This window comes from Coenobita brevimanus, chromosome 50, assembly GCF_032717465.1.
Source record: "Coenobita brevimanus isolate Jiangsu-jjx chromosome 50, ASM3271746v2, whole genome shotgun sequence".
Lineage (NCBI taxonomy): Eukaryota > Metazoa > Arthropoda > Malacostraca > Decapoda > Coenobitidae > Coenobita > Coenobita brevimanus.
Window position 1 is genome coordinate 40,870,053 of NC_137003.1, and position 24,257 is coordinate 40,894,309.

The window sequence follows — 24,257 nt, forward strand, 5'->3', positions numbered from 1 at the left end:
TAGGCTTCTCCCTTCCCTCCTTACATGTATATTTATTACGAAAATAGATTAGAGGCCTACTTAGGAGATATATATTCAGAGCTACCAATGTTATATCTTGAAACAGCTTTGTCTAGCACTGATATGATTGGCAGGAAATCTAGACAATACATTATAAATTAGGTAGTTCCAGGTGAATGTAAATATCACTTAGGCTTCTCCCTTCCCTCCTTACATGTATATTTATTACGAAAATAGATTATACGGCATATTTCAAGGGGAAAAAAACAGCGAAAATTAGCGAACGAGTGCACGTGAGGTGTTGTCAGGTGATGATTAGCCAATTCCAGGTGTATGGCACTCTCACTTACCTTATTTCTTTCTTGTATATATTATTTGGTATAAGAATAGGACATAGGGCTTATTTCAATGGATGAAAGTGAAAAATTCCAGGGAAGATTTACTTAGCGTAGCACGGCCGGGCAGGCGAGAGGATAGGGTAATGGAGGGGGGGTAGGGAGGGGAGTCAAGAACGGGGAGAAATGGCTAAATTGTCAACAATGGATGGGAGTACAGATGAGATTAGGAGTGCTGACTAGTGTTGGACATTGGCAGTACTGATAGATGATACAAGCCCCCGCTTGGAAGCCCGGGTGAATTCAAAATAACACAGAATCACAAAAGCGACGCCCCGCGGTATGATCCCTTGCTCCCAAGCGTCACGAAAGTGACGCCCCGCGGTTAAGGGGTTAAAAAAAAAAAAAAAAAAAAAAAAACTTTGGGTAATGGTGATAGTGGTCTTGATTTACTCACAGGTTCAAAGCTTCTCTGTGTAATGCCAGTAGGGACACAGGTTGGTCAGTCACCTATCCTAAAATATTGTATACTACAGTAACATGGCCTTTGTCCTCTATAACTTGAAGGGGGTGATGAGAGACTAGTTGTTACTTTTTATTTATTTATGTATTTTTTTGTAATGTCTGTAAATTGATAGAGACTAAGGTGAAAGAAATCATTGTGCTTAGAGAGTTTAATTGCCTGAAAATGGGTGAATGAAAAATGAGTCTTAGCAGACGAGTTGTTTTAACTTAAGAGTTTCTTGTTTCAGCAGCTGGCATATAGACCTTTGATCATTATTCTCTCATTCAGATGATGTTGATTCCACTTGCATTTATCAGAAAAGCCCAGAATGTGATCACTCCCATAAGTTTCATTACACATCTTTGCCCTAATGTTTGTGTTCCAGAGCTCTTCCACCTTTCATCTGTTTGGTCATCATCAGTTGTAACTTTCCCATTTACATGTGCAGTAAACTCTCAGTTATTTGGCGTAATTCAGCCAAGCCCTACACTGGATGTTGCATAGTACCACCCATCGGCTCAGTATTCACCGTTGAGCTGGATATTGTGTTATTACCCGTCTGAACCCTCTATTTTAAAAAGTTTCCCATGAGTAAAAGATGAAAATTAAGCATAAAATACAATAATGATAAAATAATGTAATACAGTAATACAGCTCTGGTTGGCTACCGTTTATGAGCCAGTTGATACGCCTCAACACTGGATTTTGCATAGAAGTGCCGGTTACATTCTGTTTCTGCGCCGGATATTACAAAATTTTCACTGGATATTGTTTTAATAGAGCCGAGCCAGCATCACCGAAGATTATGTTGGGCCAGATGTTTAACCGGGTAATTGAACGTTTACTGTATTTCCTTAACCTGTGGATTGTGCAATTACCCTTTTTTATTCCACCCCGTGGTGTGCAAAAAACGAAGGAAAAAGTTTTTGTTTTTTGTTTTTGTTTATTATAAACTTGAAGATAAACATCCAGGGCATCATCTGGTGAAAAGAAAAAAATCTCTCTCTCTCCGTTTTTGCCTAGGGCCATGCATAAGTTTATTACGGGAGCAGTGAAAAAAAAAAAATTGTTTTTGCTTTTGTTTATTATAAACTTCAAACTAAACATCCAGGGCATCATCTGGTGAAAAGACAAAATTTCTTTCTTTCTGTCTTTGCGTAGCGCCATGCGTAAGTTTACGTAGGGGTGGAGTCGGTAATGGTAATGCACAGCCAGCACAGCCTGAGCTGTGACTCGCAACGCGATGCTACCCAGCCTGAGCTGTGGCGCGCAGTCCATCGGTTAATCAATTATTGCAGTAGCAGTTACTAAGTAGGAATTCTGCAGGTTCAATATGCTGTACATAAGGGGTAGGTAGTGCATGCACTAGGACACTTTCAAAGCCCAGGTTTAAGCATACGGACTAAAAGACCTCTGTTTAGGTGCAGAGCTACTTGCAGAGCCCACCAACCTTTGTAGGAATCGTGAAATTGAGTTGCGAAAGTATAAGTTTCATTCTTTCTTTCTTTCTTTCTTCCTGCCCTCCAGTCCTTCCTTCTTTCTTCTTTCATAACCCCCAAACAAAAAGACATACATGAGCAAGTTACTTACTAAAACACTTCTTAACAACCTGGGATGTTTGTTTTCATACTTAGAGTAGCATTTGAGCAAGTGTGTGAGTTACAGCTTAAATACATTCTGTAGTACTCAGACCTCTTCCCAGGATATGTAAGATTCCACAAATTCATGTTGTCCCATTCCATGTAAACATTCCATGTATACTGTATCAGTAATCACAGTAGCAATTATCATACAGTTACAAATAATTTTATAGTGTAGTAAATGTGTATTTTTTTTTTTTTTTTTTTTTTATGCGAGGAAGAAGGAACCAAAGGCCATGAGCCCGCAGTAACAGTTCCCTCCAAGAGAAAAACAAAATACAATAGAGAGCCAAATTCAAGATCCAATCATTTTGAGATGCCTGGACACACTGCGTTTGAAAGACTGGAGATCATAGGCAGCAGGAAATACAGACAGAGGGAGACAGTTCCAGAGCTGACCTGTTGCATAAATGAAAGACTGGGAGTAACGGTTAACTCTTGCATTAGAGAGTTGGACAGAAAAGGGATGAGAGTTTGCTGCCAGACGGGTGCTACGCGCCCGTCGTAGAGGTGGAGGAATGCAAGCAGACAGTTCAGAGGAGCAGTGACCATTAAAGTAGCGATAGAAAAGAGATAAAGATGCAACAGTGCGGCGAAGAGACAGAGGTTGAAGGGAGTCAGTAAGAGGAGGAGAGTTAATGAGACGAAAAGCCTTTGACTCCACCCTATTGAGAAGAGCTGTATGTGGGGAGCCTCCCCACACATGAGAGTTGTACTCCACACAGGGGCGGATAAAACCCCTGTATAGAGTCAACAATTGTGCAGGGGTAAAGAAAGAGCGGAGTCGGCTTAGCACACCCAATCTCTTGGAAGCAGATTTTACAAGAGATGTAATATGATCTTTCCAAGATAAGTCCCGAGTAAATGAAACCCCAAGCATGTTCAAGGATGATGCAGGATTAAGCTGAATATTATTAAACATTAGTGGGTATACCTGTGGAAGATTTTGTCGGGTTGATAGGTGTAAGAACTGAGTCTTAGATGCATTAAAGACAACCATATTATTTTTACCCCAGTCAGAGATATGAGCCAAGTCAGACATTAGGTGTGCCATAGCCTCATCCCTTGTTTCTTGAAGTAACTGTTGAGATGGGCGTTGCGGGAACCGAATGGAAAGGTGAAGGGTGGAGTCATCAGCGTATGAGTGGATAGGGTTAGATGTACAGCTTAGAAGATCATTGATGAATAAAAGGAAGAGAGTTGGTGATAGGACAGAGCTCTGAGGAACACCACTGTTGATAGATCTAGGAGAAGAACGATGGCCGTCTACAACAGCGGCTATAGAACAACCAGAAAGGAAGCTAGCGATGAAGGCACAGATAGAAGGATAGAAACCGTAGGAGGGCAGTTTGGAAATTAAAGATTTATGCCAGACTCAATCGAAAGCCTTTGAGATGTCAAGTGCAATGACAAAGCTTTCGCTAAAGTCCCGAAAGGAGGATGATCAGGAGTCTGAAAGGTAGGTGAGAAGATCGCCAGTGGAGCGTCCCTGACGGAACCCATACTGACGATCGGAAAGAAGGTTGTGATAGGAAAGATGCCTTAAAATTTTTCTATTAAGAATTGACTCGAAAACTTTTGAAATACAGGACGTTAAAGCAATTGGACGATAGTTGGAGGGTTGGGAGTGGTCACCCTTCTTTGGGACTGGCTGAATGAGAGCAAACTTCCAGCAAGAAGGAAAGGTACAAGTTGACAGACAAAGGCGAAATAGTTTGCCTAGGCAGGGTGTAAGCACAGAAGCACAGTTCTTGAGAGCAACAGGAGGGACCCCATCAGGCCCATATGCCTTGTTAGTACTGAGGCCAGTGATGGCAGAAAATACATCAACTGAAGAAATTTTAATGTCAGCCATGAGGAAGTCAGAGGGGGGAAGTGATGGAGGAACAGCACCGGAATCGTCTAAGGTGGAATTGGAGGAGAAAGTCTGTGCGAAGAGATCTGCTTTATCAGTAGAAGAAATAGCTACAGAACCATCAGAGTAGAAAAGAGGAGGGAAGGATGATGAGGTAAAGTTGTTAGAAAGATTTTTGGCAAGGTGCCAGAAGGAGCAGGAAGAATTCGAGTTGGAGAGTTGAGAGCATTTAGTATGGATGAAATTATTTTTAGCAGAGCGAAGAACAGACTTAGCACGATTCCGGGCAGAAACATAAAGATTATGTGATTCAAAGGTGGGTTGGCTCCGGTACCTTTTGTAGGCCTTCTCCTTGTTGCGGACAGCATTAGAACAAGCGTGATTAAACCAAGGCTTTCTTGCGTTAGTCAAAGGATATGAGAAAAGAATGTATGCTTCCATGCCCGAGAGAATAACCTCCGTAATGCGCAAGGCACACTCAGATGGCTCACGGCCATGGAAGCATTAATCATTCCAGGGAAAATCAAAGAAGTACTGCCTGAGGGCCTCCCAGTCCGCAGCTCCAAAATGCCACAGACGACGTTTCCCTGGAGGGTCCACAGGCCGTACCGGAGTGATAGGACAGGTTAAGGTAATAAGGTTGTGATTGGAGGAGCCCAACGGAGAGAAAAGATTAACAGAGTAAGCAGAAGGATTAGTTGTGAGGAAGAGGTCAAGTATGTTGGAGCTCTCTCCAAGGCGGTCAGGGATACGTGTAGGGTGCTGTACAAGCTGCTCTAGGTCATTAAGGATAGAAAAGATGTAGGCTTGTTCACCAGGTGGATCCGTGAAAGGAGAGGAGAGCCAAAGGTGGTGGTGAACATTGAAATCTCCAAGAATGGAGATTTCAGAGAAAGGAGAAATGGACAGAATGTGTTCCATCGTAGAAGTAAGATAGTCGAAGAATTTTTGATAGTCAGTAGAATTAGGGGATAAGTAAACAGCACAGATATATTTAGTCAGAGAATGACAGGAAAGCCGAAGCCAGAGTGTGGAGAATTCAGAAGAATCAAGTTCAGGAACACGAGAGCAAGATAAGTCGTTGCGTATGTATACACAACAGCCACCTTTGGCTTTGAAATGAGTATAGAGAAAGTAGGAGGATACAGAAAAGGGTTTGCTGTCAGTTGCCTCAGACAGCTGAGTCTCCGTTAGAAAAAGAAGGTGAGGTTTAGAGGAGGAGAGGTGGTGCTCAACAGAGCGAAAGTTAGATGAAAGGCCGCGAATGTTGCAGAAATGAAGAAGAAGAGAGTCAGACAGTGGTTCCAGGCTCCTCGAGTCGTCACCGGGAGAGGGGCAGATGGCGGGGGCATTTATGGTCCACCCCCCTGGGGACTCCGAGGCTGGGTGAATTGACGCCATTTTTGGTGAATTTTGAATACGAAGTGTAGTGTGTATTGTGCATGTAGTTTGGTAGCTAATTTCCTTATAATAATTATTAACTAAAAAAAAAAATCTTAAAATAATTGTAAAGATACTGGGATAGAAAAAGTGTCAAAACAAGAGCTGAAAAAAGCACAGAAACAAGAGAGCATTAGGGATGGGAGAGGATTCAGAATTTTATATCCATTTCTGCATTCTACAGTGTACTCTCAAAACTTGTAGCTGGCAGTAGTAGTAGTAGTAGAGTAACCCTGTTCTGTTGGCTGAGCAGACTCGTCAGCCATAGGCAAGCAATTGCATCCACAGGGCTGTCCCATGCAGAACCGATATTCCTCTGCGATGGACAGCACCTCGCCCCAGTGAAGCATGGAGAAGAGTGTGTAGGTTTGGTTCTGGAGTGGATGCTGTATTTGTATCTCGTTCTTTTTCGTTTTCGTTTTCGTTTTTTAAAGGCTCCAACATGCTTGGATGTGTCAGCCTTGGTCACCTAATGGCGGCTCTCCACATTGCACAATCCATTGCAGCCTCCCCGCTCAGTCCCCCAACCCTGAGGTCACACCCAATGACCCCGTCCCACGTCTTTTCTGGTCTACCCCTCACAACCCCACCCCCAATATCAACACCTCTCACCTTCTATCCCCCTTTATTAATATTTATTAATATTAATAAAATTTTGTATCTGTCCATCCATTTTTTTTTTTATTTTTTTTTTTAATCCGACCCTGGGCATAGGCTTCACAGCCTGCTTTCAAGGCCCAGTAGTCCTCCTACATACCATACACCTCTACATGTCACCACTTCGGCGCTAACACCCACCATCCATACTGTATACATGCTAGGACTGTCTCATACAGGGCTGGTGTATTGGTATTAGCGGGGGTATTTTTACGACATGTTGGCGGGTCTTCTGGTAGATAAGTAAAGTCTGCTTTCGCTAAATTCAAATCCTTAAACTGTTCTCTGCCCCAGCGGGGATTTGAACCTGGGTCTGGTGGGACTGCAGGTCACCTCTCTACCGACTGAGCTGGTTAACAGAGGTTCCATTGTAGGCTTTACCTCACCCAGTTATTTGGATACATGGTTACCATGCACTGTTGTAGATGGTTTCATAGGTTACAAGAAACCTTTAGGCTTGTCACTCAGTGTAGAATCACCTGAAGAAGTAGGCAGCACAGCATCAAATGAATGGGTGGTGGTTGCCACCACATACTACTGGAAGAATGTAGTCCTGGGTATAGAACTCTGAATCTCCTCCCATCCCAAATGCTGTTTTCTTTTTGTGCTTTAATGATGATGATGATGATGATTCATCTCTTGTTCATTCACTTTCCCATCCCTACATCTTAGCAGTCGTTTTAGAATAAGAATTTTGTTTTCTAGTGTATGTTATCAGTACTTATACCATATCCCCATTTATCAGTATACATTGTATTATCATAATTAACCAATTAACTATGACATACATTTTGAAGTGTTTCCAGGAAGACCGCAGCATACATCTTGGAAATTTTAGATTTTTTTTTTTTTTTTTTTTTTTTTTTTTTTTTTTTTGCTAACCTAGAGTAGTTATTGACTAGGAAATGTGCACACCCACATGTCAGCATGCCCTCTTCTATCCTATACCCATACAGTTGGTCTTTGATGAACAAAAATATGTTTGTAATTTTTTCCCCTATAAATTTTTCAGCTGCAGGACACTTTAGCTGCTGAAATATTCCACGTAAAAAAAAAGTTACACTTGTATTTCCCCACATTCTCTGAGTCAATTGGCCATAAAATCAGTAGGATTGTTATTATTAGTAGTATTTTATTTCTTATTTTCTTCCACCAGGGGCAGAGTATATTATCCCCAAGGTGCATTTTACAGGTTAACCCCATCAGCGTGATGACATTCCTCAGTTGTATTTTACTTCCACCAAATTATTTGATTAATCTTTTGAGAGATTTCTTGAAATGAAGAGGTTACTGAATGCTGTATCTAACTTCTCGAGTTCAGAAACTGTCATCCAAGCTGAATAATATTAGAGTATGTGCTAGTCAGATTGATGAATACAAAATATACCATTAAGTGGGGGTGCTCACCATCCAGTCACTTGATGTAGTGCTACTCTCGGGTAACTGCCCTTTCCTGTCTTCCTTCCTTCTTTCCTTTCTTCCTCTTCTGTCTTTTTTTCCTTCATTCCTTCCTCATCCTTCTGTCCATGGGTGACTCTACACTGAGTGACAAGCCAAATGGTTTCCTGTACACCAGGAAACTACTTATTATGCTGGGTGGTAATCATATGACCAAATTATGGCACCTGGTGATTTAGTGGGTAATTACAGTGCACCAGCTGGATTGAGCGTGTGTAGGTTTATATCCAAGGGGTGCTTAGGGTTTATTGCTCACCTAATGCCATTCAGGGATGTGTGAGGCTGATCACTCTCATCTTAAATGTCAGGGCCAACTGGCCTAGCTCTTGGATCCTAGACTCTTCACGGGACAACACAGAATTTTGATGATGATGATGATACCATTGTAGTGAATTAGGTGGTATACCACTTGCTTAGTTTTATGCCGAACTTAATTGACTTTACTTGGGCATTTTATTGTTTTGTTTTCTTTCGTTTCATTTTGTTTTGTTTTTGAAAGCTCGTTGGTCACTTATTGGCGGCTCTTCATGCTGCACAATCTATGGCAGCCTCCCTGTTCAGTCCCTTAACCCTGAGGTCACACTTAATGACCTCATCCCCCGTCTTTCTCAGTCTCCCCCTCGCAACCCCACCCCCAATATTAGCACTTCTCACCTTCTGCACCTAATTATCATCCCCTATCCTCTCCACATACCCAAACCATCTCAATCTACCTCTCCTCATCACAAAACCAATACACTCCATTCCCATCCTTCCTCTCAACTCATCCATCGTAAACCCAGCCCCCCCAGGCCTTGCACGCAGGGATACGCTGCACATCCACCTAATCATTGTCATTTCTGTATGTTTGAGCGTGTGAATATCCTCTTCCTTTACTGCCCAGGTTTCACTACCATACAGCATCACACTCCTAACATATGCTGCATACAAAGACCCCTTAGCACATAGGGAGAGTCCTCTCAGTGTCAGGAGAGGCAAGAGCTCCCTGAACTTCTTCCAACCACTTTTCGCCCTAGCCATAGAGCAAGCTCCAGCCCCACCTCCAGCACATAACATGTCTCCCAAATAAAACTCTTCCACACACTCAAGAGACTTACAGCAAGTTCAATCCTTTCACGCCCGACAATCTCCATCTGCTCTCCCCGACACGCTGCACACATAAAATCAACATTATCTCGCGGTCTACCTCTAATACCACTACATCTCATGTGCATCCATTTCACAAACACTGCACGAGATGGAGTTACTTCCCACACCCTTGTGGGAAACTGCATATGGCCACTGTCCCTCTTTGACTGCACCGCCACCAACCCTAGACATCATTACTTTTGTTTTATCTGCATTTACTCTTAAGCCCATGTGCCCCATACGATCTCTTCACTTCCTAAATCTTTCCTTCGCCTCCCTTTCATTCTCTGCAGTCAACACCAAATCATCAGCATGCAACATCTCCCACGGGAGTGCTTTTCTGAAGTAGTGTGAGTGGGCTTCAGGTACCATGATAAACAACATGGAACTCAAAACTGTCCCCCTGATGCACACCAACATTCACGGAAAACTCATCACTCAAATTTCCATTCACTCTTACCTGGGTGCGAGCACCCACATACATGGCCATAACCACCCTAACCAGCCACTCCTCCAACCCTAGCTTTCTCATTGCGCACTTCACCACCTCTCTAGGGACTCTGTCAAGGCCCTTTCCAAATCAGCAAAAACAAAATTCAGATCCCTTTTCTTCCCAGTATATTTTTCCAGAAGTTATAAAAAATGAATACGGCATTAGTAGTCCCCCTGCCTGGCATAAACCCAAACTGCATCTCATCAATATTCACTCTTTCTCTAATCATACCTTCTGGTACTCTCTCCATTACCTTCATTATCTGATCTAAAAACTTTATACCTTTATAATTTCTTCTTTCCAGGGCATCACCCTTCCCTTTGTACACATTTACAATTACATTCTTCATCCAATCATCTGGGACAGCACACTCATATATAATCATACTCATCAGGTCAGTGACTAACCTCACCCGTATATCTCCTGAGGCCTTCAAAATTTTGGCAGTCAACCCAGACATTCCTGCTGCCTTCCCCACCTTCATCCTGCCTACTGCCTCACTCACAGTAGCAGTGTCAATCAAAAGCCAAGGGCCAAACACTGGATCTGCTGGCTCCAAACCTTCCCTGTCCCAGTCAAACTCCTCATTCAACAACAGGCTATAATGCTGTCTCCATGCATATTTAATATCCCCACTGTTCACCACTACCCTTCCATCATCATTCTTCACACACTGCTCACCTATAGTATCCCGTTTATCCCTCTTCATCTGATTTGCCACCATGAATATCATTTTTTTCCTTTCCCCATGATTTAGGTTATCAAGTAAAAGTCTGTGAATCAGGCTTCACCCTTTATACCTCTCTTCTAGCCCTGCGCTTGGCAGCCAAGTATTCCTTCTTGTTACCACCCTTCTTCCATTCCCGGAAAAGCCTTCCTTTCTCCTTAACTGCAGCTTCTACACCCTCATCCTATCACCAAGATGCTCTATGTCTTGGTGGTCCTCTTGTCCAACTGCATACATCAGTAACTCAAAAGAGGGTCTTCTTGAGGGCACTGTACTGTTCGTTATCACCTCTGTCCATGGCTCCCTGTTCAGCCACCACTCTCATCTCATCTCGTTATAGAAGGTATCCCTCACCACTTGGTTTTCCAGCTTCCATATTTTCCTCCTAGGTACATAAGTCCTCTTTTTCATCATTCGATCTTTAAGCACCATATCACAAATCAATAGTTTGTGCTGCTGCACACACTCCTCACTTCCTATAACTTTAACATCCCTCACTAACCTCTTATCAGCCCTCCTGATCAGAAAATAATCTCTCTGACTGCTATTTCCCCCAGTCTCGTACAAAATTGACCTACTCTCTTTCTTCCTAAAATGTGTGTTGCACACTATCGTGTTCATTGCCTCCCCATATTCATATTCCTTCTTTCTTTACTCAGTGATTTTCCGTAGTACATTTTGTTTCCAAATTTCCTTGCAAGCCTTTCTTGATTTCTCAGTGTCTGTTCTGGACAGGATGATGCTGAAGGGGGATTTCTTTATACCTGATGAAGCCAGGCAGATCCAGTGCTCAGTTATTGAGGCATCCTTCATCTCCTTTATCCCCCAAAAGGTGGATAGTGAACTGCTGGAGAAGAGGAATTTCAGCAGCATTCAGACCACTCACATTTCAGATGATCCGGGAGCTGCAGATGTAAAGCTACTAGTACCATATCAAGGCACAGCTCTTAATTCTGTATTATTGAATTTGAGAATCTTCGTACAGTACAAACATGAGAGAAGTGCCATATAGAGGAGAAGATGCTCCAGTATGACAGGGGATGAAAAATGATTTAAGTAGTAGAAAGTACAATGCCATAATAAAAAAAAAAAAAAAAAACTTTTTCCAAGAGCATTTGTTTTATGCCGTACTTGATTGCTCACATATTATCACACTTTCCTCTCTCAAGTGACCAGTTACGTGATCACGTTCATCGTCTGGAGCTGCCACTACTGAGGGTTACCTTTAGACGTTGGCAGAGAGCACATCAGATTGTCCCAGAGGCCAACAGATATCTCAGACTGCTGGTATGTAAGGGAACTGGAATATGCTAAGGTATTGCTGTGTTATTAGGTAAGGGATAAATGCTCTGTTGTGTGTATATATATATATATATATATATATATATATATATATATATATATATATATATATATATATATATGTACAGTACAGTCACTATATTTGCGCCTAATTGGTACCGCAGTTGCTGCGGGAAAGTCAAACTCGCAAAATTCGTTCGAATACTTTACATGTTATAAGTGGTAATTGATTCCCGGGGTCAGCCACCTCATTGCCCCTTAGCTACCCATTAATGACACAATATCCCTACTGTATATTACATACTGTTAATCGGACATATATTACTGAACAAAGAATTTACTAACATTGACACCTGGGCTGAATTGCTTGATGGGGCTTGAAGATGAGTTCCGAGGCTGGGAGCAGTGGTTAGTTACCACCAGCCACCTCACTGCTCCCCGCCACCACTGTTGAGTCCCACACACCACCACTTCCCGATGCTTCAACATCAAAGCCCTCAAAATCCAGTGGGAGCTCATCAAGCTCCCCAGTGTCGTCAATGTCCTCGTCCACAGCACCGTTGTCCTCCTCAGCCCGTATGTTCTCCAAACCCTGTGCTTGTTGAATACGAGAGGACAGGAATGATGTTATCAGAGTTCGATGACGTGCATGAACTCTGGCGTTGAAAAGGTCCTTGTAATTAGCCAGAAGTTTATACACCATCGGGAGGAAGGTGTCCCTGATCTCTGACCTCCCATCACATTCCTCAATCTACTCTTTCAAACAAGTAGAGGTTGTCAATAAGTCTGTAATTTGGCGAGATGTTGGCTCACCTGGTGGGACAGGTAAGGGTTCTTCCTGAACTTTGTTGTCATTGACTTGTTCTTCTGTTTCCAACATCTCCTCAATGGTGGGTTGAAAACAAGTGACTGAGGAGATGCAGGGGCTCGCAAAAATCGTAGGAAAATCACGAGACTCTTAGGAAAAAACATTTCCTTGCCATCGGGAAATGAAATTTCGCGAGAATATATATCGCGACAATAGTGAGTGTACTGTAATATATATATATATATATATATATACTGTATTGAGGAACACACTGAGGTGGTTTGGCCATGTGGAGAGGATAGGGGGTGAAAGACTGACAAAGAGAGTGTATGTGAGTGAGGTGGAGGGGGGAAGAGGGAGGGGGAGGCCGAGGATGAGATGGAGGGATGGGATGGAGAGGTATATGAGAGAGGGGGGTGTGAGTTGGGAGCAGGGCAGTGAAATGGCGGGGGACAGGGCAACGTGGAGGCAATTTGTGTGTGGCCACCCCAAACGGGATTGAGGCGACTGGCAATAGATACATAGATAGATAGAAATGTATTTATATATATATATATACACTATTTATATAGATAGATAGATAGATATACCAACTGCCTAGCCCCGGGCTCCTATGCTCCTCATGGGGGAACGTAAGATTGGATGATGGATGGATGGATGGATGTACAGTAATCCCCGTACTATCCGGATGCCCACTTTCCGGACATCCCCACTTACCGGACATTGTGGGCCTGGACCTTCGGAACCCAAAAACGGCCAAAAAAAGAAAAAAATCCCTCCAAAATCCGAATTTTTTCCCACCCATAAATTGAAATTGCCGTGTGGCACCGAACAGCTGTTACACCACAGACCCTCACCCCTTCCTTCATCCCCCCTCCCCTGTCAGGGTTGCCATTTGGTATTTTTCATTACCAAATGTGGGCCAATTTGGTCATGAATATTTCGTTTGGAAATGAATCAGAGTAATGCATTACCAAACGGATTTTTCACATGTATGAGGATACACAGGATGGAGATGGTGGATTGTTTGCTTTCTCTGATTAATCTGCTAACGTACATAGCGTGAAAATAACCAACATGCTGTTAATTATACAAAGAGTGATTACATGTATTTCCACTTGTATATATAATTAGTGAAGAACAAATGCTAGCATTACTAATTTGGTAATGAAAAGTTAAATTTGATAATGAAAATTGAGGAGTTTGGTAATGTGGCCATTGCAATCTGGCAACTCTGTTTCCTCCTCACACACCAACACCCAAGTAGTTATACCCTAACTTCGATTGCGAGTGGTAGCATGTTGTAATGGGAGCTGCACATGCTCATTTTTATGTGAATAAACAGTGAATAAACTGCAATACCTCGCCACTAGACCACACGGGAATTTACAATGTTGTGCAGTGTTAAGAAATTAGAATTTAGAGTGCAAAGGATTAACTGTGGAGTGCAAATGGCAGTTGGAACTGGCATGGTGCAATTAACAATGTGCAGTGTTAAACAGTTATAACTCACAGTGCAAAGAATTACTGTAAGTGCAGCGCAACACTGGATTACTGTACGTGCTTCAAGAGACTTTCACCACAGCCAAAACCTTACAAAAGGCAGCCACAAACGTGCTGTAATTACCCTGGATGAGGTACAGTCATTTCTAATTCCTCATTCTTTGGTTCCTTTTCATTTATTTCAAGCTCTATGTCCATTGTTGGTGTGAATGGGGTCTTAAATAGGTTTAAATATGTGCTATGCATGTCCGGTAGGGAGTTACTTAGGTGGCTTTCAAAATAAGGGTAGGTTAGGGTCCATAAGTACCAGTCCAGGAGCCAGGGACTTGTTGTAAGTACCCAGAATGTTTAATATTGTATAAACTCACCTCTAAAACCTCATTTTATGGTTCTTTTGAATTTATTTCAGTCTTTTATGTCCCTTATTGGTGTGATTTGGGTCTTAATTAGGTGCTATGCATGTCCAGAGGGAGTTGTATAGGTGTTTGTCTGAGTTAGGGTCCATAAGTACAAGTCCAGGAGGCTGTGGCCCACTATCCTGACAGGACCACTTTCCGGACATGCCTTTGGCTCTATTACATCGGATAGTGGAGGGATTACTGTAAATATATGTATATATATATATACAGTAATCCCTCTAATATCCGAACGCCCAATATCCGAACATCCCCACTAACCGGACATAATCCTCCTGGGATCCAATATTCCCAAAATGGGCCAAAAACTGCAAAAAATTAAAAAAAAATCTGACTTTTTTCCCTCCCATAATTTGAAATTCCCGCCTGGCGCCAAACAGCTGTTACACCATGGTCCCTTCACCCCTTCCTTCCTCCCCCTCCCCTGTCAGGTTGCCATTTGGTATTTTTCATTACCAAGTGTGGGCCAATTTGGTAATGAAAAAATCGTTTGGTAATGAATTAGAATAATGCATTACCAAATGGATTTTTCACATGTATGAGGATACACAGGATGGAGATGGTGGATTGTTTGCTCTCTCTGATTAACCCCTTCTATTGTACATAGTGTAATTAAGGAACCTACTATAAGTTATAGGTAAGTGCATGAGAACTTGTAGGCCTACTGTACCATTACATTTATATACAGTATGTTCACTAATTTGGTAATGAAAAGTTATATTTGACAATGAAAGTTGAGGAGATTGGTAATGTGGCTGTTGCGATCTGGCAACTCTGTTACCCCACCAACATCAACAGTCACAGCTTAACTCCGATGGAGAGCAGATACTCATAACAGTGCAAGCCACAGGTGCTTGTTTTTTGTGAATAAACAGTGAATAAACTGCAATACCTTGCCACTAGAACACACAGGAATTTACAGTGTTGTGCAGTGTTAAGAAATTAGAATTTAGAGTGCAGAGGATTAACTGTGGACTGCAAACTGGCGGTCCCATAAATGCCGAAAAATAGGACTTCTACTGTATATATATATATATATATATATATATATATATATATATATATATATGTGTATATATCAGTATATATATATATATATATATATATATATATATACAGGTCTCCCTTGTTTTACGATTGGTATGAGTTCCTAGAAAGGCAATCGTAAACCGAAATATCGTAAAGCGAAATTAAGGTTTAATGGGAAAAATAGGGATGCGTTCCTGGACTCATGTATAAGGAACCAAAGACCCATACAAGTGATCTAATATGCAATAATAATGATGATGTTTTATGTATTGTAGTGCATCAGAATCTCATAGGTTTGTACATTTGCAAACATAAAGACATGAAATAGCAAAAACAACATGAAATATAGCTGTACTGTACTGTAATGTACCCTCCTACTGTACTGTAGCTACATCCACCCTTAGTTGGTCCCCCCCGAGGCTGAAGGACGTAGTGCCTTAATGTCTCCTCCGATGCTAGGAGACATCCTGGGCCAAAGCCCATCACTCGTCAACACAAGAGGTGGAGAGGGAGGAAGCAGGAGTGGTGGAGGTCTGGGTGGCAGGGGTGCATGAATCAGGAGAATGAGAGGTGGTGGAGGTGGAGGTTTGGGTGGGTATGCCACGCAACTCTCAGCTGATCTGCCTGTGAGCATGGGATTTCCACATGTCCAATCATAAATGCGAGGGAGCTCAATTGTAAAATGAACACTTGGTACTAAAGAATAAGGATTGTAAATGCGAAATATTGTAAAACGATACAGCGTAAAATGAGGGAGACCTGTATGTATATATATATATATATATATATATATATATATATATGTATATATATATATATGTTTATATATATGTATATATCAGTATATCTATTTATATATATATATATATATATATATATATATATATATATATATATATATATATATATGTATATGTCAGTACATATATATATATATGTGTGTATGTGTGTGGAGCCTCTGTGGTAAAGTGTGCGTTTTTCGTACACTGAAGAATGAGGGTTCTCGCCCCGCCAGGGTAATAAACTTTGGGAGCATTCTTCTGGCCACGTACTGCTTTTGCGGACACAAGGGGTGCTGTGGTTGAACCAGTGTCGCATACTATAAAGTATGCATGCACCCAGTCGGCTTGCGTGGGCCGTTTACACTTGGTTCACAGACTACACACACATATCCACTACAACACTACAGTTACACTTACAAGCACTTCTCACCATACATCCAATCTCTACAAGACAGTCTAAGCCACTTAGTAGAGATACATTGATACTATCGTCCCCACTTTGGTCGGGATAGGCCGGTCCTGCAGTGGACACACAAACGGCTGATGAGATGAGGGAAGAGAGATATATATATACAGTAAGACCTCACTATAACGGACTAATTGGGGCTCCAACCATTCTGAAAAATGCGAAATTCCGATAAAAGCGACATCCGGACTTCCCCCTGCTAACTCGGACTTTTTCCTTTATATCAGACATAGTCTGGATCGCATGAATGATTTTTAAACTGTTTTGACTACCATTTCGGTACTGCACTGTGGTATACCTTCACTACATTAATCAAATGGTATAATATATATAATAATACTGTACTGTACACTGATAAACATGTCTTTTATTCACCTTATTGTGGTAAACATAGCTGAAGTGGTTAGGTAGTCCGGACTGCTTCTGGCTTTATCGGACTTTTTCCGATGTATAGGAATTTAGTCTCGTAGCTCCTCGAGTCCGATAAAAACAAATTCCGGTCCACTGAAGTCCGTTATATCGAGGTTTTACTGTATATACAATATATACATATATACAGTAGTGCACCAACTTTCGCTGCAGCAGGATTCGTGGAATCCACTTTCGCGGCATGCACCAAATATTCCCTAACTTCCACTTTCGCTTGAAAAAAATCGATTTTCGCGCACAAATTTTGGGTTTGGGACAATATTTTGAACTTTGAATTTCCTGCACCGCCCGCCCGCAACCCACCGCCATCTTGCATGACGTCATGTCAACACTCTGTCCACCCATTCCCGCCATTGTGTACGAGCGTGCTAGCTCCATTGTGTTGGATTCTCACGGTTCAATGGCCTCTACTATACCTGGTAGTGTGGGAAAAGGGCCTGGTGGTGTGGGGGGAGAGCCTGGTGGTGTGGGGGGAGGGCCGGGAGGCAGTGGTGGTGATAAAAAGTGGCCGGGACATTCAAAGTCGGGAGGAAAGGCCAAGGCTAAAACACCTCAACCTGGTCTCTGTGGTATGTTTCTCCTCATATAATGTGTACTGTACAGTTTTTATTGTTTGTATCTCACAATGCAATGTACAATAGTGATTTGATGTACTGTATTGCAAGTGAAAATGAAAATCTGATGTTACTTTAGGATAACCGGGAACCAATTAGCCTTTTTGCCATAAAGACAATGCCCCAACTTTCGCTAATTCCACTTTCGCGCATTATTTTTGGACCCAATTAGGCGCGAAAATTGGTGCCCCACTGTACTGTATATATATATATATATATATACAGTATATATATATATATATATATATCTATCTATCTATCTATTGCCAGACGCCTCAATCCCGTTTGGGGTGGCCACAAACAAATCGCCTCCAAGTCGCCCTGTCCCCTGCCATTTCACTGCCCTGTTCCCAACTCATACCCCCCTCTCTCATACACCTCTCCACCCCATCCCTCCATCTCATCCTCGGCCTCCCCCTCCCTCTTCCCCCCTCCACCTCACTCACATACTCTCTCTTCGTCAGTCTTTCACCCTCCATTCTCTCCATATGGCCAAACCACCTCAGTGTGTTCCTCATAACGCTTCCTATCACATCCACATCCACACCACAACGCTCCTTTATATCCTCATTCGTCAGCCTGTCTCTCCATGTGACTCCACAGGCTCCTCTTAAATAACTCATTTCCACTGCTCTCACTCTTGACTTGTGTCCTTCCAACAACGTCCAAGCTTCACTTCCATACGTTAGAGTTGGTATCACAATACTGTCATGTAGTAACTTTTTCACTTCCATGCTCACTTCCCTGTTTCTTATCACTGCTTTCAAAGAACCAGCAACCTTTCTTCCCTGCTGTACCCTTTCAAGCACTTCACCCTCCAAACCTCCATCCTTACTCATCACACTACCCAAGTACTTAAACGTACTCACATTTTCCAATTCCTCACCATCCAACCTCGCTGTACATTCACTGACTTCACCCCTCTCAAAGACCATCACTTTATTCTTCCCTACATTCACCTTTAAATTCCGTTTGTTACACACTCTCCCAAACTCATCCACCAAGCCTTGAAGCTCCCCTTCGTCTTCACTTAACAACACAGTATCATCTGCAAACAACAGTACAGGGAGTTTCCAAACACTATCCTCTCTCACCAGGGCCACTCCAACATCCACTACCCTACCTTGTACCTCTTTTATTACCCCATCCATGTACAGATTGAACAACCATGGAGACATGACACATCCCTGTTTCAACCCAACTTTCAGAGAGAAAAATTCACTTAGTTCACCATCCACATGCACTGCAGCCTTCGCACCATCGTACATACTCTTCACAGCATTCAACAACTTCCCATCTACTCCATATATTCTTAACACTTTCCACAATCCTTGTCTATCCACCGTCATATGCTTTCTCCAAATCCATGAAAGCCGCATACAACTTCTTTCCCTTCGCTAGAAATTTTTTCCACTTAAGATCTAAGAATGAATATCTGATCTACACAACCTCTTCCCTTCCTAATGCCTCCCTGTTCTTCTCCAACTAATTTCTTTGTTCTTTCTCTAACTCTGTCAGTAAGTATCCTACCATACACTTTTCCTATTATACTAAGAAGACAAATGCCCCTATGATTACCACACACTTCTTTTTCCCCTTTTCCTTTGTACAAGGGAATAATTATACCTGACTTCCAATCCTCCAGGACTCTACCTTCCTCCCAGGCCAATCTGCACATCTTCGACATCCATTCTACTACTATCTCTCCCCCATGCTTCAGCATTTCACCACACACTCCATCAATTCCTGGGGCTTTCCCCGATTTAACTTTCTTCATTGCCTCCACAACTTTTATCCTACTGATTTCTTCCTGTCTTCTCACCTCCCTCCTTCTCCCAGCCATTCCCCAGCCACTTATACTCGCATTACTTCCATCCTGTATGTTCAACAATTCCTGAAAGTGTTCTCTCCATCTGCTCACTTTTTCTCCCTTCTCCACTAGTAATCTACCATTTTTATCTTTCACTTCCCCGCTAACTTCACTTCCACCCTGTCTTACTCTTTTCACCTCTTTCCAGAACATTTTCTTACAATCCCTCCACTTTACACTCAAATTCCTTCCAAATTCCTCATCCACTCTCTTTTTACTCTCTCTTACTAATCTTTTCACCTCTCTCTTTCTTTCTACATATAACTCTCTCATTCGCCTCTCAACTTCTTCCACGCCCCTATTTCTCATCCATTCATTGTATGCTTTCTTCTTTTGTGCCACAGCCTGTCTCACCTCTTCAGTCCACCACTCTGTTCCTTGCACCCCCCTCCGTCTTCTCTTCCTTCCATATATATACTGTATATATATATATATATATATATATATATACAGTATATATATGGATCCTCTGTGGTACAGCGGTAATGTGTGCGTTTTTGTACACTGAAGAACGAATGTTCACACCCCGCCAGGGTGATAAACTTTCGGTGCATTCTTCTGGCCACGTACTGCATTGATGGACACAAGGGGTGCTGTGGTTGAACCAGTGTTGCATACTATAAAGTATACTTGCACCCAGTCGGCTTGCGGGGGCCGATTACACTCGTTTCACAGACTACACACACATCCAAAGCCACTCCAGCACAACCATTACACTTACAAGCACTTCTCACCCTACATACAATCTTTACCAGACAGCCTAAGCCACTTGTTAGAGATACACTGGCTGTATCATCCCCACTTCGGTCGGGATAGGCCAGTCCTGCACTGGACACTCAAACAGCTGATGAGATGATATATATATATATATATATATATATATATATATATATATATATATATATATATACGTGTGTGTGTGTGTTTGTGTGTGTGCGTGTATGTACTGTATATCAAAAAAAGTCTGATAAATCCAGAAGTCTGGACTGCATCCAGCTATGTTCACCACAATAAGGTAAATAAAAGACATGTTTATTGGTGTACAGTACAGTTTTCGTTCTTTTTTGTTTTTAAAGGCTCCAACATGCTTGCATGTGTCGGCCTTGGTCACCTAATGGCGGCTCTCCATGCTGCACGATCCACTGCAGCCTCCCTGTTCAGTCCCTTAATCCTAAGGTCACACTTAATGACCTCGTCCCATGTCTTTCTCGGTCTACCCCTCATAACCCCACCCCCAATATTAACACTTCTCACCTTCCTCACCCAATTATCATCCCCCATCCTCTCCACATGTCCAAACCACCTCAATCTACCTCTCCTCATCACAACACCAATACACGCCAGTCCCATCCTACCTCTCAACTCTTCTATTGTAAACCCAGCCCCTCCAGGCCTTGGACGCAGGGACGCACTGCACATCCACCTAATCATTGTCATTTCTGTACGTCTGAGCCGGCGAATATCTTCCTCCTTCACTGCCCAGGTCTCACTACCATACCGCATTACACTCCTAACACATGCTGCATACAAAGACCCCTTAGCACGTAGGGAGAGCCCTCTCAATGTCAGGAGAGGCAAGAGCTCCCTGAACTTCTTCCAACCACTTCTCACCCTAGCCACAGAGCTAGCTCCAGCCCCACCTCCAGCACAGAACATGTCTCCCAAATAACAAAACTCTTCCACACACTCAAGAGATTCACCAGCAAGTTCAATCCTTTCCCGTCTGACAATCTCCACCTGCTCACCCCGGCACGCCATACACATAAAATCAGCATTATCTCGCAGTCTGCCTCTGATACCACTACATCTCTTATGCACCCATTTATCACACACACCGCATAAGATGGAATTACTTCCCACGCCCTTATGGCAAACTGCAGAAGGCCACTCTCCCTCGTCTTTGATGGTACTGCCACCAACCCTAGATATCATCACTTTTGTTTTATCTGCATTTACCCTTAAACCCTTTTGCCCCATACCATCTCTCCACTTCCTAAACCTTTCCTCCGCCTCCCTTTTATTCTCTGCAATCAACACCAAATCATCAGCATACAACAACTCCCACGGGAGTCCATTTCTAAAGTCACATGAAAGGGCTTCAAGTACCATGATAAACAACATGGGACTCAAGACTGACCCCTGATGCACACCAACATTCACGGAAAACTCATCACTCAAATCTCCATTCACTCTCACCTGGGTGTGAGCACCCACATACATGGCCATAACCACCCTAACCAGCCACTCCTCCAAGCCAAGCTTTCTCATTGCCCACTTCACCACCTCTCTAGGGACTCTGTCAAAGGCCTTTTCCAAATCAACAAAAACAAAATAAAGATCCCTTCTCCTACCAATACATTTTTCCTGAAGCTGTCGAACAATGAATATGGCATCAGTGGTCCCCCTACCTGGCATGAACCCAAACTGCATCTCATCAATATTCACTCTTTCTCTAATCATACCTTCTAAAACTCTCTCCATTACCTTCATTATCTGATCTAAAACTTTATACCCCTATAATTTCATCTTTCCAGGGCATCACCCTTCCCTTTATACACATTTACAATTACACTCTTCAACCAATCATCTGGGACAACACACTCATAAATAATCTTATTTATCAGGTCAGTGACTAAACTCACCCTTATATCGCCTGAGGCCTTCAGCATTTCGGCAGTCAACCTAGACACACCTGCTGCCTTCCCCACCCTCATCCTGCCTATTGCCTCACTCACAGTAGCAGTATCAATCAAAGGCCAAGGGCCAGACACTGGATCTGCTGGCTCCAAACCTTCCCTTTCCCAGTCAAACTCCTCATTCAACAACCGGCTATAATGCTCTCTCCATGCATCTTTAATATCCTCACTGTTCACCACTACTCTTCCTTCATCATTCTTCTCACACTGCTCACCTGATATCCTGATTATCCCTCTTCACCTAACCTGCCACCCTAAATATATTTTGCCTTTCCCCATGATTTAGGTCATCAAGTAATTGTCTCTGTGACTCAGACTTTGCCCTGTATACCTCTCTTCTAGCCCTACGCTTGGCAGCCAAGTACAGTATTATTATATATATTATACCATTTGATTATTGTAGTGAAAGTATTATACAGTACAGCACTGCAATGGTAGTGAAAACAGTTTACAAACCGTTGAATGGACTAATGTCTGATACATTGGAAAAAGTCCGGGTTAGCAGGGAAAGTCCAGATGTCGCTTTTATCGGAATTTCGCATTTTTCAGAATGGCTTGGGTCCCAGTTAGTCCGTTACAATGAGGTCATACTGTATATGTAGTTGGGCAAACTATAGTATCTCATTCTATTAGGTTCTTTGGGGCTGGCTGAACCCATAATTTTATTAATTCCCATTTTCTTAGGGCCCTACAAAATTTGGAGCCATAGCCCAAGGAGATGAAGGCAGATGGCATGTACCCTATGAAAGTGGAGCACCAAAACCATCAAACCAGTCCTATCAGGCACCCCGCTCGTGGGTCTGTTTACATCCCACATCTCATACCACTGATGCTGGTAGTCATTGCCCAACACAGCCTGGTGTAGCCAAGAAACACCCAAAGTTTTATTCAGTGCCAGATGCTGCTGCCTTCAGTGTGCCATATACTTCAGCTGGTCACCAGCACCATAAATCTGTTCCTGGTGTAAGTACTTCACAACCCAGATATAAAGCTTACCAGATGAGAAACCACGGGCAAAATGAATATCAGCAGAAGAATAAATCCAAAAAGAAGTTAACAGTGTTGATAGATGATGTACTGAAATCACCTGAGGATTAGTTTTGAATCCATGTAGCTCTGTAAAAGTTAATAAAAGTAATTTGTTTGTGATGGTTGTAAGTTTCCTTGATGGTAGCTGTTCTGCTGGAAGTTATTGATTCCCAATATGCTTCTTCTTATGGAACCCATGTAGTGGGGATGGTAAAGACATAGCTGAAAATTAACAATGTCATACCAGCTGATCACTCTCTAACAGTTGCTGGATACTGTTGGGAAAAAAAAAAATCTTGGTTGACAGAGGTTAGTTGAGGAAGAGAAGGGTAAATGATGAAAGGAAAATGAAGTAATCTACTCAGAAAATAGATGTAAAATATTTTGGAAGACAGGAAAATGTAAGAATTAATATGGAAAAAGTATGAAAATGTAGGGGATGAGGAGGAGAATGTTAACAAAAGGAAAAGAGATAAGAAACATATGGGAAGAATAAATTGAAAGATGATGAAAGCAATATGGTGCCTGAGGCTGTGGGAGTTGCAGAAGTGAAGAATGGTGTGGAGAAAATGGGAAGATTCCAGTACTTTATGATATATAGCCAGAGATGATAAAATGTACTGGATAGAGAGAAATGGAATATTCATAGGAAATATCCCAGAAATTGTCTTTTTGCCAGTGTAGTAGAAGCTGGCTGTGCTTGTGCCTTTGAACAAAAAGAAACATGACCAAAGTGAGGACAAAATTGATCATAAAATAATAGGAATCTTGTTGATTGTGTACTGTATGTACCATACTGGTATGGATTATAGCAGCCAGCTTGCACATATTTGAATTGGTGGACAGCTCTGCAGTGCAGATACAAGCCTTGTTTTGTTGGTTCCTATGGGCAATTGCTCCTTTGGATGAGGAATGCCATTTCTGTCTCAGAAGTGACTTACCTCCCCACCCAGTGCCTCACATAAAAGTATAAGTGTATAAGGCTTTTGGAGTATTGGATGAGCAGCACAAGTGGAAATTTATGTCACTGGAGTTGCTGTGTGTGTGTGTGTGTGTGTGTGTGTGTGTGTGTGTG

General features: G+C 42.3%; 1 protein-coding gene across 2 annotated transcripts in view; it reads left to right on the plus strand.

The window, feature by feature from the left end:
- The window catches only part of mldr (mitochondrial ribonuclease P catalytic subunit), a 72,865-nt gene extending 49,602 nt beyond the window's left edge, over positions 1–23,263 (plus strand). Inside the window, exons 9-10 of one of the 2 annotated variants that reach the window (XM_080272380.1) lie at positions 11,408–11,525; positions 22,838–23,263. In XM_080272380.1, the coding sequence (XP_080128506.1) occupies positions 11,408–11,525; positions 22,838–23,251 (532 nt within the window). In that variant the 3' untranslated portion in view covers positions 23,252–23,263. The remainder of the gene's footprint in view (positions 1–11,407; positions 11,526–22,837) is intronic. The other variant, XM_080272381.1, reaches the window with a different exon arrangement.
- The last annotated feature ends 994 nt before the right edge of the window (positions 23,264–24,257 follow it).